The following is a 19,087-nucleotide window of genomic DNA, read 5'->3' as shown; positions in this document are numbered from 1 at the left end:
AAGCTACTGACAGTGGTATGGTCAAAAGTTTTCCCAACCAGTTCCTGTATGACAAGGTTAAGAATAATCTGCACGGCAGCACTGTCGTCCCGTTGTTCATCGATTTGCTTGAGCAGGCACCAGTAACATCTTTATTGTGAGACTTGTTGTTACTGTTTTTTGGCATATTGAATCACTGTCACAGTCATCACGTTGCTCACTGATTTTTTTTTGAGCAGGTACCAGTAACATCTCCATATGAGATTTGTTGTTACTGTTTTTAGTATATTGAATACGCCACAGGTAGCTTGCCAGACTCTCCAAGAGGGGTAGAGGAATCGAACCTGGGTCTGCCGCATGCAAGGCAAACACCCTACCTGCTATGCTATTGCTCCAGCCCGGCATATCGAATAATGAGAATAATCTAGGGAAAGAAAAAATTTATGTGGAGCTACTGGGTGTACTAATGACTATATTTCCTATAGAATTCTAATAAGGTGTGACAGATACATAGGGTGTACTTTTTTTCTTGGGGGGGGCAGGGAGAGGGCATCTACCAAGCAGTCCATAGGTACAGTCTGGGTGATACTTGTCTAACTGGACTACACGAGCTAGGCTAGGGCTCAAGGGTGTGGAAATGCCTGGGTTCTGCAGCTCTGCAGCACTGCAGCACCACACAACCACTTCCCTGTGGTCCTGGGGTCGGAGTAGGAGGCATGTAATGCAGGGAAGTGAAACGTGGTTCAGTGCATGCAAAGCATGCTCTCTGACCCCTGTGCTATCTTCCTTACCCACAGATATATCTTTAAATTTGTTTTTTTGTTCACTTGTATTATACTTTGTTTATTTTGGGGCCACATTTGGTGGTGCTCAGGGCTACTCCTGGCTCTGCACTCAGGGATCACACCTGGTGGGGCTCCAGGGAACACATGTGGTATCAGAGGCCAAACCCAGGTCAATCGTGTGCAAGGCAAGCACCCCACCACCTGTTCTACAGATCTGGTCACTTGCTTTGGTTTTTGTGCCACACCTAATGGTGCTCAGTGCTTCCTCCTGGGTTGGAGGCTTGGGGGCTCATATGTGGTGCCGGGGATCAAACCCAGGTTGGCTTAGTGCAAATAAGTACCTTATCCTCTGGACTATCTCTTTTGTCCTTTATACTACATGTGGTGATCTAACTGACTTCCTATCTTGGAGAGAGGGAAAGACAAATAGTGAAATGGTTTTTGGAGTCTGAACAGGTAAGACCAAAATGACTTTATGATAAAATAATCACTTAGGAAAATTGTGGAAGAGAATAGTTGATATGTACCACTATACTAGTATATAAAAAATTATCATTAAAAATTGGGCTGGTGGGGCTGGAGCGATAGCACAGCGGGTAGGGCATTTGCCTTGCACGCGGCCGACCCAGGTTCAATTCCCAGCATCCCATATGGTCCCCTGAGCACTGCAAGGAGTAATTCCTGAGTGTAGAGCCAGGAGTAACTCCTGTGCATTGCCAGGTGTGACCCAAAAAGAAAAAAAAAAAAGGGCTGGAGCGATATCACAGCGGTTGGGTGTTCGCCTTTCACACAGCGGACCCGAGTTCTATTCCTCCACCCCTCTCGGAGAGCCCGGCAAGCTACCGAGAGTATGGAGCCCACGCGGCAGAGCCTGGAAAGCTACCCATGCGTATTGGATATGCCAAAAACAGTAACAATAAGTCTCTCAATGAGAGACGTTACTGGTGCCCACTTGAACAAATCGATGAGCAACGGGATGACAGTGATCATTAAAAATTATTATACTTAAAGTAATGTTTACAGGATGTTAATATTTTCAAAAGCTTAATAAGTGATAAACTACATCTAAAAATAATCTGGAGACCTACCTGATGACTACTGCGCTTTTATGCACCAAATCTTAGGGTTAGAAATCTGTAACTTGAGTTGGAGCAGTAAATAAACAGTACATCAGGTAGGGCATTTGCTAGCACACGGTAGATCGGGGTTCAATCTCTGGCATCCCAAATGATCCTCTGAGCACCACTAGGAGCAATTCCTGAGTAAAGAGCCAGGAGTAAGCCCTGAGCATTGCCAGGTGTGGTCCAAATCCAAAAACAAAGCGAACAAAAAGAAATCTGTAACTTGATTTTGATAGAAAAGATAAGGGTAGAGGCTGGAGTGACAGAAATACAGGTAAGGCCCTTGCCTTTCACATGGCTGACCTGACCTGGGCTCCATCCCTGGCATCCCAGCTGGTTCCCCAAGCACCAGGAGTGACCCCTGAGCACCAACAGCTGTGGCCCCAAAACAAAACAAACACAAAGAAAAATATGAGGGAATTACCAATGTTGGAGGAAAAACAACATTTTGTGAATAGGGATTATTTTGTTTCTGTTTAGCACAATGCTAGACTCTTTAAATATTTTTTAATCTCATTTAATCCTCCCAAACCTTATGAGCTTATTACAATTACCCCATAAATTTGAACCTGACCTAAATTTGAACTCATCTACAAAAAAAAAAAAAAAAAAAGAAAGAAAGATGCATTAATTCTGTGGTGGTAGAGTTCACAAAAATCACTATTCCACAAAACTCGTAACTTTGTACCGTCTATGCAGTAAATGTATGAAATAAATGCTTTCTAACAGCTGATATAAAATGATGGACATAGTTCTGGGTGGGGATTAGGAACTATGTGTTCCAGTCTAAATTTACAAAACTGAAATCATGGTGGAGGGGAGCTTAACTGATGAGAAGCTACTACATTATCTAAAAACAGGGAGAATCCATCTCATTTACAAGAACATTTTTTACAGGCACTGGTCTATAAATAGTTCCCTAGGCAGGTCTCCATCAGAAAGTATGAGGCTAGCTAGCAGAAAAAAATTTACTGCCTACAGCAACATCGGAGCAATCTAGCCAGAACTCTAAAGAGCAGTTGGGAAGACAAGGAATTTGTCCAATAAATTAACTCCTCAAACCTACTTAAATAAGAACCCCCATTATAACAGATAATCCTCTGAGTTGATAATTACATAATTTCTGACGTTATGGATTCACTCAAGACTACTTTTTTCAGAAGCCTATAATAGTAATATGTTTGACAGATCTGATACACTCTAGGATGTTCACATACATAAGTCAAAGGGAAGACTGAATAAATTATTCATTAAATGTGGGGCTTTTACTATGTAACAGGCGCTGAAGGCCCTGAGGGGCTAATGAAGAGAGAAAAAATTATTAAAAAGACAAGTTAAATAGTTAAAAACTCAGGTGAATACTGTATAGTGTAGAATGTTGCAGATGTGTTCAGAAGGATATTACAGGTCCTGGGAGCTCAAGGAAGACGTCTTCTCTAAATATAACTTGGCTCTGAATAAACATTTGTACTGGGCTGCAGGAATGGGTTGGGCAGGAGATGATTTAGGATTAGGTGAGACTGACGCAAAGGCCAAGATGCACAGGTCTCTGAGAGAAGTAACACAATCAGATCTGTTTAGAACCAGCGCAGTGAACAGATGGGAAGGTGTAAGCGCATGTGGGGAGATTAGTTAAGACTAGTCTGTATCAACAGTCTAGGTGAGAAATGCTCCATATCTCTGCTATGTCTCATGAACAGGGGGAAAGAGAAGGGAACAAAGAGCTTTCTCTGATTTCTAAATCCACCGAAAATTTTAATAGGTAATTCCTAGTTTGGAAAGCAAGACTGAAGTTACCACCAAACAGCACAACACCTAGTGGTGCCCAGATATGAAAAAAGGTAACCTAGACATCCAAGTCTCTTTCAGAAGGAAGTATAGGGAGAGGCAGACCCTGACTCAGTGATAAAAAGCCCAACAGGGCAGAGGATGGTAGACGGGCACTGGCCCACATATTATCTATAACAGATTTATACAGGTAAGTGATCAAGAAGGCTCTATATGAACAAGAAAAAAAGATAACTAGTCTATGTGACTTTGTCATGTTTTATGTAACCATATAATGTCTAATTCACATTCTATAAAAATTACAATTCCATGTAGACTTCTCCACATTCAACACAGAAACCAAGGGAGGCTATAAGGAAAACCAATTCTCTCTCTTTTTTAAAAAAATCATTTTTATCCAACTCTGAGGATATTTAATTTAGCAAACACTAAATATAAGTAAATGAACACAAGTGCAAAATAGATTATAAAAAGCACTGTGTGACTGCTTCACTTCCTTAAGAGAAATTAACTTTTAGCCATCACTCATGAGATATTATGAATATCAAATTTAAAATAAATACATCTATCATTCATTTTGGTGATGCATTAGAGTATTATTTGAATGTTTTATGACTATAAACTGCCTCCTTAAATAGAGGTAAGTCACGAAGTTGTCGAGAAGGCAGGGCTTTATCTTTATTTTTGGTTTTGAGGCCACATCTGACAATGCTCGGGGCTTATTCCTGGCTCTGCACCCAGGAATCATTCCTGGCAGGGCTCGGGGACCATATGGAATGCCAGGGACCTAACCCGGGTCGGCTGCAAGGCGACTGCCCTGCCTGCTGTACTACTGCTCTGGCCCAGGCTTTATCTTTTTCTACCTCTAACGATCTGGAAAAGTTCTAAGGTTTAAATTGCTATTTATATGTAAATTACTTCTAATAATTAAGAAATAGTTTAATCAGGGTTAAATTTACATATTAAGTGTGGGCTCAGGAAAAGGAAGGTATAGAGCATGACTAATGCATCTCAGCAAATATAGTGAGAGATTAAGCAAGAAATCTGGAGATTTTGGGCGAGAGAGAGTCTAGGGGTCAAAATGCTTGCCTTGCATGTGGCTAATCCCCCCCATCATATGGTTCCTTGAGCACCAGCAACAAAAGAACAAAAAAAACATAAAAAAACATCAAAAAGAGGAGAGGCCAAGGGAAAAAAGAGTTAATTTTCTATTTTTGGTTTTTGGGTCACAACCAGCGGGTGCTCAGGGCTTACTCCTGGCTCTACACTCCAGGGACCATATAGGGTAAAATACTACATTGAGTTTCACATGTTTCTTCCTCGCTCTACACTTAAGGATGAGTCCTGGTGGGGCTCAGGGGACCATATCGGGAGCTGAAAGTCAAACGAGGTCAGCTGCATGCAAGGCAGGTGCCTATCTGCTGTACTACTGCTCTAGCCCGTACACATTTCTCTCCAGATATACTAAGCAGAGACTTTTCTATATCATCTTGTGGTGTGAAACTCCAAGAAGAATTAAAAATAAATGTTCGCTATTATATCCTTCTTTCTCAGATGATTATTTTATAAAATGGGAAATTCTAAGTGAATAAAAATATTCTGAAATTCTTAGGAGAATAGTTGAACGAGTATAACTGTGGAGATGTACTCTGATCTCATGATCTGAGTAATATTATCATCTTAAGTTTCTTCCTCATCCCTTTATTCATCTTTCTAAACTTAGAAATATAGCGTATTGGGGTAGGGGGGAAGAAAGAGCCTGGGGAGAATTTAGAGAACTAAGGCTTCATTTTGTTAAAAGATACTTCTCAGTATACAGAGAAATAAATTTCCCTATTCCTTCCACTAATATCCAATTATGTGGAGTTTTGTACTTTTCTCTACAAATGTTTACATTAGATAGTATTCTTTTAAAAATAAGATTAAAGTGTGACACAATCTAAATGCTAATTAAAGTACTGCTTAAATTTTCACAAAATTGTTTTCACATGAGTCCAAATGCCATAAATATTATTATAAATTATACGTTTATATGAAATTATGAAGTTAAAAATGATAGCAACTCACTTTTTAACTATTAATGACAAAAGGTGTAGCATATTTCTGGCATTAAAATATAAAGTTTACCTCTTTCACTGGCATCATCTACTAGAACAATTTCTTCTAGCATGTGTCTTGGTGAGCGATTAATGACACTATGGACAGTTCGCAGAAGTGTGCTCCAAGCCTCATTGTGGAAAACAATCACCACACTTGTTGTAGGAAGATTATCTGGATACACCTTTGTTTTACACCTAGAGACAAAGCAAATGTCTTTATCAAAAGTGACTGTGAAGCATAATCAATGAATCCTGATTAAATGGGGCAATAAACCAAATTTTTCTGGTGGTGGGATTCTTGGGAATTTTGTATTGATTTAAGTTTTGGCTAATTATGTTGTTTTTATGTTCAATAAATAGTACCTACTTAAAGTTAAGTGTTTGGATTAAAATTATTTTAAAGATATTGGTTTTATTTTTAAAATTAAGACTCTCTTAGTAATACATGCTTTTTGTTAATCTGTATCATCAATTCCAAACTGAATACATTCAAATAACCCACTAGATAAAATGAAAATAAAAATATGTCAGGTACTGAGTATTTAAAATTTCAAAAAATGACAAGAAAAAAAATGAAACAAAATTCAACAGACTAAGAATATTAAACTGTCCTGAGAATCTTGGAATTAGAAAGCCTACAAGGACTATAGACCAAACATGATGGCCACTCAATACCTCTATTGCAAACTACAACACCCAAAAGGAGAGAGAACAAAAGGGAATGCCCTGCCGCAGAGGCAGGGTGGGGTGGTGGGGGTTGGGGTAGGGATCATGGGAGGGATACTGGGAACATTGGTGGAGGAGAATGGGCACTGGTGGAAGGATGTAAAGGATCACTGTATGACTGAAGTGCAAACATGAAAGTTCCTAAGTTTGTAATTGTACCTCACGGTGATTCACTAATAATTTTTTTTTTAAAAAAGTCTACAAGGGAATAAATAAATTTAAAAACAATAAAAATAACTTCCTTTACTGAAGGAACCTATAAACCAGGCCCTGAAGAGAGCACTTTAGCAGTGATTTTTCCATGGATTCTTATAAAAACATTGACAAATATATTTATGGATATTGCAAATGAGGCTCAAAGGTATAGAGAGAGAAGAGGGCCTAGTTTAGTTAGATCTTAATGCTTTGCTCTTGAGGAAATGAAATGAATTAACAAAGAGAATCTTTTTATTTCAAAATGTTTAGTATCTCTATAACTTAGTTTTGCAGGAAAATCTAACCCATCCTACCATCCCCCGGAGGCACTGAAGAGGGCAGTTCCCCTTCCATCAATGTGTAAGAAAAATGTAATAGTCTTCATCTTATATTCTTTTAGACACTTAACTCAAGAAGTGTTTATAACACTTCCTTATATGTTTAAATCATCCATTTAACTTACAAAGAAATCACCAGACAATGACTCTAGAATTATGGCTTCATGGCTTTGAACCTCATTTGCAATATCCAATAAAAAAATTAGAAGTTACATGTGTAACAGATTTTATTAGTAATGAGAGTTACATAAATATAAACCATTCTCTAATGTACTACGGAAGTCTAAATTAAATTATAAGAATTGTTAATGAGCTTAATTGCCTAACATTGTCCAACAATTCTGAGGAATAAATAGCATTTATATTGAACTACAATATCCCCTGGCATAAGTAACAAAAATAAACCTTTGCTTTCTCTTATAAAAAAATAAAAATAGATCTTCCATAATGAGAATATTTACAGGGTATCACTTATCTACTAGACACTAATAACTCTGAGATACAAGGGGCAGGGGCTGGCTGAGGATGCCACAGCCCACAGCCTGCTAAGCAAGTCCTTGATGCTGTCTAATTTCCATAACTAAGTATCAAGGTGCATTTAGCTTGTCAAGACTATATGCAGAAGGGCAATGATCATCAAAGACCAAACACACCCTAAATGCAAATATAGGAAATCAGTGTATGGAGTGTAAGTATCTAGCAATTTTCTAGGTAACAATAGTCTCTTCTTTAGCTTACTACACTAATCAGCAGAGAGCAGTAACAATAGTAAGAAACCAGCTATGAAGGTATGTACACTCAGAATGTACACTCTGTTGAGCAGTGCATATGCAGCACTTTCTTAGCCCTAAATTCCAACAGTTACTCTTCTATTCGGCAGAGCCTGGCAAGCCACCCGTGCGTATTGGATATGCCAAAAACAGTAACAATAAGTCTCTCAATGAGAGACGTTACTGGTGCCCGAACAAATCGATGAGCAACGGGATGACAGTGACAGTGACACTTCTATTTCCGACTGTTCTTCCCACTTTCCCCCAAACGTCACAAACAATGTGATCTTTAATCTCTTGACAGATCACTACACCTATCAATAGGAGAGGAGAAAGACATGAGGAAAATACCAATAAACCCCTCTTCTGAAGCTGCCACAAAACTCTATTTACTGAATTTCCACACTGAGCTACTGATGACATCTGACAGAAAAGGAAATAGGGAAAAAAATATTTAACAAGGTAAAAGGACTGAGAACAAGAAATGGAAGAGCTCATTATAGGGGCCCCATTTGCCTTTCTCAGGAGAAAGGGAGAAACACGTATGCTAGCTGAATCTTATTTCAGTTCTCCCATCTCTTTACCATTCCCAATACATATAAAGGAAGATATATACCAATACCACCCCACTATGATCTTCATTTCCTTCTACCAGTAATCAAACTATCATTGACCCAAAGGCCTGTAGCACATCTTCACATCACTGCCCATTCCCTTTGTACCCTATGTTTACATTGAGGGTCACTCAGAAGGTCATCACACAGTCCACCACCTTCTCTACAAACTCTTAAGGCAAAAAAAAAAGGTCAGGATCAAAAGATTAAATGCCAGGCTGGAGCGATAGTACAGTGGGTAGGGCATTTGCCTTGCACAAGGCCTACCCGGGTTCAAATCCTAGCATCCCAAATGGTCCCCTGAGCACCGCCAGGAGTGATTCCTGAGTGCAGAGCCAGGAGTAACCCCTGAGCATTGCCGGGTGTGACCCAAAAATAAAAGAAAGATTAAATGCCTACATGAAGAAAAGGAATGCATCCTTAGCATTCCAAACAAAAATCCAGTTTCCACTCCCAATTTTTTTTAAAAAGGTGGCTAGTTTTCCTATGTGTGTATGTGTGTGTGTGTGTTTATAATTACTATCTTTCAAGAATATCAGAGGTGGACAGAGACTGGCACACATCCAAAAGAACAAAAGCAACCGCTGTTGGAGAGGATGTGGGGAGAAAGGACCCCTCTATACTGCTGGTGGGAATGCCGACTGGTTCAGCCCTTTTGGAAAACAATATGGACGATTCTCAAAAAATTAGAAATTGAGCTCCCATTTGACCCAGCAATACCACTGCAGGGAATACATCCCAGAGAAGCAAAAAAGTATAGTTGAAATGACATCTGCACTTATATGTTCATCGCAGCACTATTTACAATAGCCAGAATCTGGAAAAAACCCGAGTGCCCTAGAACAGATGACTGGTTGAAGAAACTTTGGTACATCTATACAATGGAATACTATGCAGCTGTTAGAAAAAAGGAGGTCAAGAATTTTGTAGTTAAGTGGATGGGCATGAAAAGTTTCATGCTGAGTGAAATGAGTCAGAAAGAGAGAGACAGACATAGAAAGATTGCACTCATCTGTGGAATATAGAATAACAGAGTAGGAGACTAACACCCAAGAATAGTAGAAATAAGTACCAGGAGGTTGACTCCATGGCTTGGAAGCTGGCCTCACATTCTGGGGAGAGGGCAACTCAGATAGAGACGGGAACACCAAGTAGAATGTGGTTGGAGGCCACGCAGGGGAAGGGTGATGCGTGCTGAATGTAGACTAGAGACTGAACACAATGGCCACTCAACACCTTTATTGAAAACCACAACACCTAATTAGAGAGAGAGAACAAAAGGGAATACCCTGCCACAGTGGCAGGGTGGGGTGGGGAAAGATGGGATGGGGGGGAGGGATGCTAGGTTTATTTGTGGTGGAGAATGGGCACTGGTGAAGGGATGGGTTCTCGAACTTTGTATGAGGGAAACATGAATACAAAAATGTATAAATCTGTAACTGTACCCTCACGGTGATTCACTAATTAAAAAATAAATAAATTTAAAATTTTTTAAAAAAAAGACTATCAGAGGTGGATTAGCTAAGGCATTTGGAGGAGGGAAGAGATACTTCCAAAGCAGTGCTCAGGTGACTCTAGAGTCACTCACGGCAATACCCTGTCAGGGCCAGTATTCAGGCTCAAGGATGCAGTCCTGTGGGGCCACCTTGGTGGTGCTTGGGGGCCTCCACAGCCATATCTGACAAGACTCAAAAGGCCAGGTAGTGCCAGGGATCAAATCCATGTTGCTAAAACGAGATGCATGCTGAATGCCTGCTTCACAGACTGCTGGACCAGGGCCCTGAAGTCAGAAATGGCTTGTATGGAGTGAAGGGGATACAGCGAACAAATTTCTAATAGCAACAAAACCATCATGTAGCTCTTCTTTCAAATGAATTCTTACTGCTATCAAATTAGGAAAGAAAAAACTGCCCAGGTAATAACAAAGATGTCAATTTAACAAAACAACAAAAATCTTAAAGGTGAAACAGGAAATTAAACAAAATGAGCAGTGTGGAAGCAGCGCTGTGAGTCGTGGGCACTGGCTAAGAAGCGGACAGAAGACAAAGCCCTCTGAGGCAACAGGCTTCGGAGAGAAGTGACAAACCAGATTTTCTCGGATGATACACTAAAAAACTAAAATTCTCAAATTGTATGAATTAAAAAATTTTAAATAAGACTACGCTGGATTATTTTGATTTCCTGTTCATTTGTAATTCTACCCCCAGGTTCTCTGACTCCAGGTTCATTAGAGGCTGGGGAGTCTTCTGAATCAGTCTCCAGTGAGCTATCATCTCATGCTCTCCTGGACCCCAGTTTCTGATCCCAGGCTCCCTGGGACGGTCTGTCCTTCCTTCCCTAGGCTGTCCTTTAGAGTTGTCTTTATCCCCCTTATAGGGGATTCCTCTATGGCTAATAATTATTTCTATTAAGCAACATTCTCTTTTCAAGTTCTATCTTCTGTCTGGCCCCAGATTCATGTAACATTGGGGTTGTGGGGTGTTGGGGGGTGGGGGGGTACTGCCGGCTCTCTGCTGGGGAACCAGGCCAGTGCCAGGAGAGGAGCCTGGATCTGTTGAGATTGATCTCCAGCCCCGCACGGAGTTTCTCAAAGTTCAATATAAACTTTCTGAAGATGATCAAAAAGACACACAGTATCTTAGTACTATTACAAAAATGGTTCTGATCTTACGGAGTCCTTCAGGGAATTTCAAGAACCTCCAGAATGTCTCAGGACCACACTCTGAGGTTTACTGACAATAGAGTGTATACTTTGTCGGAATTCTTTTATTCAACATTAAGCTTGTGTCTCATCCATGCTATTATGAAAATTAGCTTATTTCTACTGCAATGAGTATTCCATTACATATATAGATATACCATAATTAATTCCATTCTTTTATTGATGAATATTAGGATACTTTACAGTCTGGGCTATTATGAAGAGTTCAATAATAATTTATGTACTTGTTGTTTGGTGGTTATATATATATATGTATATATATATATATATATACACACAGACACACACACACATACACATTTCTGTGTTGCTGGGTAATAGGTATATATAAAATATATCAGCTTTTCATGCCAGAGTGGTAGTACAGTGGGTGGGGCATTTGTCTTGCAGGTTCAATCCCTGGGTTCAATCCCTGGCACCCTATATGGTTCCACAGCACCACCAGGAGTAATTCCTTTACACCAGGAGTAACCCCTGAGCATTGCTGGGGTCACCAAAAAACAAAACAATCCAACCCCCAGATAATCAGCTTTTAATAGAAATTAGTTTTCCAGAGTCTATGATAACTCTTGCCAGCAGTGTGTTAGGAGTTTCAATTGTTCCACATACAGACCAACGCCTGAAACACATCATGTTTTGACATTTCTTGGGGGAGGGGAGAGATAGAGTTATAATAAGTTTTAGCCCACATGTACATTTTAGCATATACATTCATATAATTATCCAAATTAGGAAAGAACCCTTTCACTTCCCAAAGGACACCCTTGTGCTCTTTTATAGTGAAATTTTCTCCCTACACCCAATTCCTAATAACTCACATCTATCTGTTCATTATTGTATTCTTGTCTTTTCAGAAAAGCTGTGTACATGGAATTATGTGGTATATAATCTTTGAGATTAGTTTCTTTCATTCAGCCATCTCCGAGTTTCACTATATGAAAGTTTATTTTTGAACAGTATTTGATTTCATTCAAATATTAATTTTGTTTGCAGTTTAGTGACATTTTAAATATTCATTCTGAATAACATACAGGATTGGTATCAGTGTTCATGTACACATGTTTTTATTTCTCTAGAATTGATATCCAAGAATGGACTTGAAAGCTTACAGGGTAAATATAATGCTTAAGCTGTCAAAATGTCTAGAAGACTACATAGTTTTGCATCCACATAAGATACATAAGGCTTTCAACGCTCCTGTGTTTTTGTCAGTACTCGATAATCTCAGTATTTTTTATATTAGATTTTTAAATAGGCAGAGTAGTACTTTATTATGGTTTCGTCATTTCTCTGTTGGTTAATGTCTTCATGCACTCATCTGCCAACCATATGGCATCTTGGGTGAAGTGTCAAGTCTTCCAATGACATTTTATTGCATTTAATTTTTTTAAATTGAGTTTTGTGTTCAAACATTCTTTAATAAATTCTAGACTTAAAACCTCTGTTGGATGATTGGCTTGTAAATATTCTCTTCAAATCTGTAATCTGTCATTTCATTCTCTTAACAGTGTTTTACCAGTGTGAAAGTTTTAAAATTTGAAGTTCAATTTAGCAGTTGTTTCTTTTATGAAAACCTATGTTTTGGTATCACATCTAACTACTCTCTGCCTAACTATTTTCCCTGCAACTTATATATACTTTCAGCTTTGAGACTTAGTTCTATGATTCAATTTAAATTCATTTTCATGTATTTTAAAGAATGTTATACCTGTATTTTTTTGTTTGTGCCACACCTATTGATGCTCAAAGATCATTCCTGATATTGCTCAGAGAACCACATGTGGTGCCAGGGGTTGAACCCGGTTAGGCAGAAAAGCAAAGGCCTGTACCCTTGTACTATCTCTCTAGTCATATATCTGTATTTTCACTAGTTTCATTCACAGGTCCAACGGCTACTTAAGAGAAGACCTGAGTAAACTCTAATATGTAAATTTCATTATACAGTCTTAGAGTTAGGATGAATACCGACCTTGAGTGATTCAGAGGTGTTTCAGGAAATAGATATTAAATTTGCTTAGGAATGTATCAGTAAGACTGGGCTACAAGAAAATTAACTCACACAATAAGGGATGTAAAACTTTACAAGTTCATTGATAATTATAATTCCCATAAGTTTTCAACTTCTAAAGCCCCTGACCTCAACTCTATTTTAACCCTCTCAAATCTAAAGCAGTGTTAAGAATTTATATAACTTATTCCACATTATCCTTATGACAACTCTAATACAGAGGTATTCTTCTTCTCACTTTATAGATAAAGGAATTGAGACTTAGAGAAATGAAGAAGTCTGATTCCAAATCATGAGGTTAATACAATCCAGTATTTTCCCCCATGTTCCTTTGAGCTATGGTTTTCATGTTGGTTTTTTTTTTTTGGGGGGGGGGGTCATCCACTACATTTATCCTGTCACTACTATTTACTGATGACAAGTCAGTATTTAAGATGTTTGGCAATGTTACAAAATTTCTCCTTATTGTACTCCCATTTAGACAAGGTCATCAAAGCTATAACTGTGGTTGACTGATAAAGCACAATGATTAAAATAATAGGTGTTACCATTGACATACTTCATATAAGTCCTGTAAATTGGGCACAGAAGCACTTTTTTTTCTTAACTGCTTAAGCAAAATGCATATAGTAATGAGAAGCTTATTAATAATATTCATTGTATTATTAACTTTCAAGAATCTAAGAGTAAAATAGGATGGAATTGCTGTATGTGACTGAAAGTCTTAAGCTTCTGCTCTAAAATCATACATTACTAAAGGTATACATTGGTAACTTTTTAATTGAATCACTGTGAGCTATACTTACAAAGCTTTCATGTTTGAGTTTCAGTCATATAATGACTGAAAACCTATTCCTCCACCAGTGCACATTTTCTACCAACAATGAGCCCAGAATGCCAACGCCCTACCTTAGTTCCGCCCCTCCCCCTGCCTCTATGGCAGTTTCCTTCTTTCTCTCTATTTATGGGCATTGTGGTTTGCAATACAGATACTGAAGGCCTTTATCTTCTTTTAGCATACATCTCCCACTGATAACTCTTACTTAACCCTTTTCAGTTGGGGGGGATTTATGGGTGGCAGGGTCTGGGCATGACACGTGTGCAGAAGCAATTCCTGACTCCTGCCAGTGCTCAGGGGACCATACGTAAGTGTCAGAAATTCAAACCAGGGTTGGCCATATTCAAGGAAAATGCTTTACCTCCTATGCTATCTCAATGTCTCTATTTAACCCTTCCTGAAAGTAGAACAAGGTCATTTTTATCTCTAGTTTTCCTTCAGGAAGTGTGCTCTTTACACCCTCCAAGCAGTCAAGGTTTTTGGCAAGCACAAGATTATGTGGAGGCTGCCAAATATACTACCAGTTAAGTCCATGATTTAGACAAAGCAGAGCTTTCTGGATTCCAAAAAGAAGTTTGTTCAGAGTGATGTAATTAAATATATAGCTGACATCTTTAATGAATTAAATGTGAATTTCATAAACCCAATAGTGACTAGTAAGAAAGTGGGGATGGAAAAACAAAGTTGGAATTAGGTTTCCTGAGACCAGCCTTGGGATTTAAAGCTCACTCCCTCAATCGAGCTCTTTTTCTACACTGTACCTATCCTCTCTACCGCCCTACAAATCCTTACAACAACCTAGCTATTTTCCTTACTGTTTACTGTAGATAAGAATTGTGGAATCCAGAAAGGTCAAGTAACTTGTTAAAATTACAGAGCTAGTAAATAGCAGGACAGATATAGGCTTTGTCATTATTAAAAGTTTTGTCTTTTTAAATATGAGAAAATCTAAAAAGGGGTAGAGGAAAAAATAAAACTATAAGTACATATCTGCACAATTGACAAATACAGTGTCCTTAGAATTTACTACTAAAGGAATTTTAAAAATATAGTTCCAAACCAAGAAAGTGAAAAACATGAATACCAAAAGTTGTGTCAACTACAAATATCAATTAGCAAAGCATAAAAAGAGGACAAAAAGAAAAGATTCAGTAGTACTTCACTGTAGGATAACATGGGGTTTGTCCTTTTAGCCTTGCCTTAGGGAACATAGTTTACCTTAAAGCAATGTTCTTTCTGTATGGACACAGGAAAACAATATTGTGCTTGTAACTTGGGAGTTGATTGACTCCAATAATATTTACTCCTGGGCATCTGCTTTCTTAACTCAGTTGCCCTCAGTTTCTAGCACTCCAAAAGCAGGGTCCCAAGGAGGGACAGGACGGATCCAGGGCAAGGGTGAGTTATGTGCTACCCTGGCATCGAGATAGGCCAGGCCAAAGTGCCACAATACTCAACTATAAGTTGAGGGCATGATCATGGACAATGCTGTCATGATCCAAAGGAAACGACGAGACTAGGACCCTGCTGGGGTTAGGAAGATTAACCTGGCCTGAGGGCTGTATAGTGAGATGTCCTCAGGAAGAACCAAACTTTATATCTCTTACTGTGCTCATACAGAATGACACTGCTAGAAATATTAGGAATATTAGAAGTAGATTTACTGTAACTAAGCATATTACTAGCTCACACCCTGACACACCATTGTTTGGAATCACTCCCTTGAGTGGATCTCCTTAGATGAGATTTCCTTAGATGAGATTTTGTTAATCTCCTCAAGAAATGGTCTTACCCTTCTTTGTTGATTTGTTGATGTTAAACCCACCTTTGTGCTACCGCCCTATGTAATTTGCTATATAAACTGAGGCTGTGGGGCAAAGGGGGGGCCAGACTCAGGAGAAGCAGAGAGAACAAAATAAACTGATCGAGCAACCAGTTTGGCCTTCTTCCTTCCGCCGCCTGCCCTTGACCGACAGCACACACAGGGGTTCCGGAGCACCGGACATGGGCGGTAAGACAGAGCTGCCCGGAGAGCCCGAGAGTACACGCGCCCATCGGCGTGCTTTAGTTTTTACACTTTACAAACAATAATTTTTTAATAATCAAAATGAATTACTTCACAGACTTCTACCTAAAAAAACGTTAAGTTTAAACATATCAAGATACAATTAACAAGGATATATCAAGTTCACCTATTTAAAAACAAAGGCTGTTGAAAGGAATCAAAAATATAAAATTCATGGAGCAAGGGAGATGGATTCCAGTTGGTAGCACATAAGACCTAGCCCCTGAGTTCAGTTTCTGGCACTGCCAATAACTATGGCTGGAGAGAGTACAGGTGCCTTTCATGTGGCTCACCCTGGTTTAATCCTTGGCACAACTTGGTCCTCCATATCATTTAGTGTGGCCCCCAAGCACTGCCACAGGGCCTACTGGCTGAGAACTGATGGAAGGGACTTCTCCAGAGCACGACTTGGAGCCCCCAAAGTACATAGTTCAATCATTCAGCAGAGGTAAATTTAAAATGGAAATCACGCAGATAGTGCAAATAAATTTCATTTGCCCGAGCAGGCACCAGTAATGTCTCCATTGTGAGACTGTTTGTAACTGTTTTTGGCATATCGAATACGCCACGGGTAGCTTGCCAGGCTCTGCCATGCGGGCGGGATACTATCGGTAGCTTGCTGGGCTCTCCAAGAGGGACGGAGGAATCAAACCTGGGTCAGCCGCATGCAAGGCAAACACCCTACCCACTGTGCTATCGCTCCAGTCCATGACTACAAGTCTCACAATGATATATATTTTTTAAAAAATCATGAAATTGTCTTTATGTTGAAAGGAGCCTGTGGAAGGTATTTGTAATTTTCTTCCTAAGAAATTACCTTTCCCCTCCTTGTAGAAGAATCTTGCTGAGACTATAAATTCGCTACCTTCCCACTCCGGATACAGAATTTAAATGGCTTTTTTGAGTGCAGAGGAAACATTAAAAAAAAAAAACAAAAAAACTGAACTGCTGCTAGGTCAAGATAGCTCAAAGGGCTGGAGTGCAAGAGCCCCAAGTTGCTTCTTGGCACAACATAGCATCCTTAGCAACACCCAATACCACTGGCTGTGCCCCTCAAAAAAAAAATAAATAACACATCTCTAATGGATTATGCTCATGTACAGATATTCTTTAACCAATAAGAAATTAACCTAGAAATGAATGACAAAAAATGAGAAAATCAAGTCCACAAGAAACACACATGAAAAAAATTTCAATATGCTTTCAAGTCACTTAGATTAACTAAAAGTCAAATATAAGTGACAAACTATTTACAAATTAATAAAGATGAAAATACTACACAGAATACTAGCAGGATACACTTGAATGTAAAACCAATCTCTCTGAAATTCATTGTTTTGTCATTAGCAAATCCCTAATATACACACAATTGTTTTTCTGAATAGTAGTCATTAATTAAAATCAAGACACTGCTTCCTGAGTATCTTTCAAGGGGAAGTCATTTTTTCCTTCCATCTCCCATGTCCCACTAGTCTAGAAGCAGGAGAAAATATTTTCCCTTTTTATTACCAATTAATTATTTATTCCTTTTCCCTTTATGACTTACGGTCCTTTAAATAAGGTGTTATCAAAATCCCTGCTGTAGCAAGTATATCATTATATATAACATGATATATATATCATATATACCATATATATCACATATATCACATCATATATCTCATATCACCTTCCTATCAAAGACCATCACGGGGCTGCAGCGATAGCACAGCAGGTAGGGCATTTCCCTTGCACTCGGCCGACCTGGGTTCAATTCCCAGCATCCCATATGGTCCCCCAAGCACCACCAAAAGTAATTCCTGAGTGCATAAGCCAGAGTGTGACCCCCTCCCCCGCAAGAAAGAAAAAGACCACCACTGGAAGCAAGGGAGATAGTACAGCTGTTTTTGGTCAACTTGGAATCAATCCCCAACATTCCTTATGGTCTCTTGCATGACGGAAAGTGGGTTTGGGGTGGGGACTGGGGGGTTGGTGGGGAGGGAAATCCATCACTAGTCTTGTCGTACATTTGTGATCACTTTATTATCCTAGTAGTCAAAGTATCACTAACCTGGCCTCGCAGATCTTTGTTTTACTCTACTCTCCCCAATGCAACTGTTCTTTCCCATGCTCACCTACTCACTTTCATGCTATCCTCTAGACCCTGTCATTACTGATCACGTTCATTTTCAGCATCCCAGACTCCGTTCATCAGTCCTCAATCCGACCCTCTCTACACAATTCTGGTTTATTTAAACTCAGTTCATCCAATAATCCCTGCTCTTCAGTTTCCTGCACTGGACTGTCAAGCCCCAACTCTACCCTTTTAACCTTCCTTTCCTACATTTACTTTTTCTTGTTATGTTTTCCCATTCCTTTACTCTGCTTAGTCCACAGCTATGTTACGTATGTATTTTGGGTGCTTTAGACTGAACCCAGGGCCACATGAATCTGAAAGAGAGCCTACGAGGCCAGCATCCCGATCTATGTCTTTTTTTCCCTACCATATTCACTGCTTTATATTGTTTATTCCTCAACTGGCAAAACCCCAACCTGAGTAAGCAAAACCCAGCTTTCCTCTGATTTTGTATCTATGCTAGAGCTGCTGACTACAGCTAAAGAAAACATATCAACATACTGGATGATCCCAAATTTAATTTATAACCATAAACCCCAAGTAGGCTTTCAGCAATATCCAGTATTACATACAGCACTTCCTTGTCAACTCCTTCAATATATTTCACACTGCCAAAGATTTCCAGTACCTACTTACTGCCATTAAACTTCTTTGCAATTTCACTGAAAAAAAAATAAAAGCCATCAGATGAGAATTTTCATACTCCTATCAATACATTTATCGTCCCATATGCATCTGTGATCACAATCACTATGCTTTACTCCACTATAAAATTCCTATTTTATCTGTTACTTTTTAAAAAACACCTATATTCCTTCTCACCAATTCAAGGTCAATAATCTTGGTAGAATAATTTCTAATTTTTCTCATGTGACCATCCCTATCAACATACACACTGTACCATATTCTGTTTTTAAAAAAGA

At 39.1% G+C, this 19,087-nt stretch overlaps 1 protein-coding gene across 4 annotated transcripts in view; it reads right to left on the bottom strand.

Moving 5' to 3' along the window:
* The window catches only part of GALNT1 (polypeptide N-acetylgalactosaminyltransferase 1), a 104,808-nt gene that overhangs the window by 22,068 nt on the left and 63,653 nt on the right, over nt 1-19,087 (bottom strand). For all 4 annotated transcript variants that reach the window (XM_055127990.1, XM_055127988.1, XM_055127991.1 and 1 more), the window contains one exon: nt 5,801-5,967. In XM_055127990.1, the coding sequence (XP_054983965.1) occupies nt 5,801-5,967 (167 nt within the window). The remainder of the gene's footprint in view (nt 1-5,800; nt 5,968-19,087) is intronic.

This window comes from Sorex araneus, chromosome 2 (genome assembly GCF_027595985.1).
Source record: "Sorex araneus isolate mSorAra2 chromosome 2, mSorAra2.pri, whole genome shotgun sequence".
Taxonomy (NCBI): domain Eukaryota; kingdom Metazoa; phylum Chordata; class Mammalia; order Eulipotyphla; family Soricidae; genus Sorex; species Sorex araneus.
The sequence above is the reverse complement of the archived record's forward strand: the minus strand, read 5'-3'. Positions and strand labels throughout refer to the sequence as shown.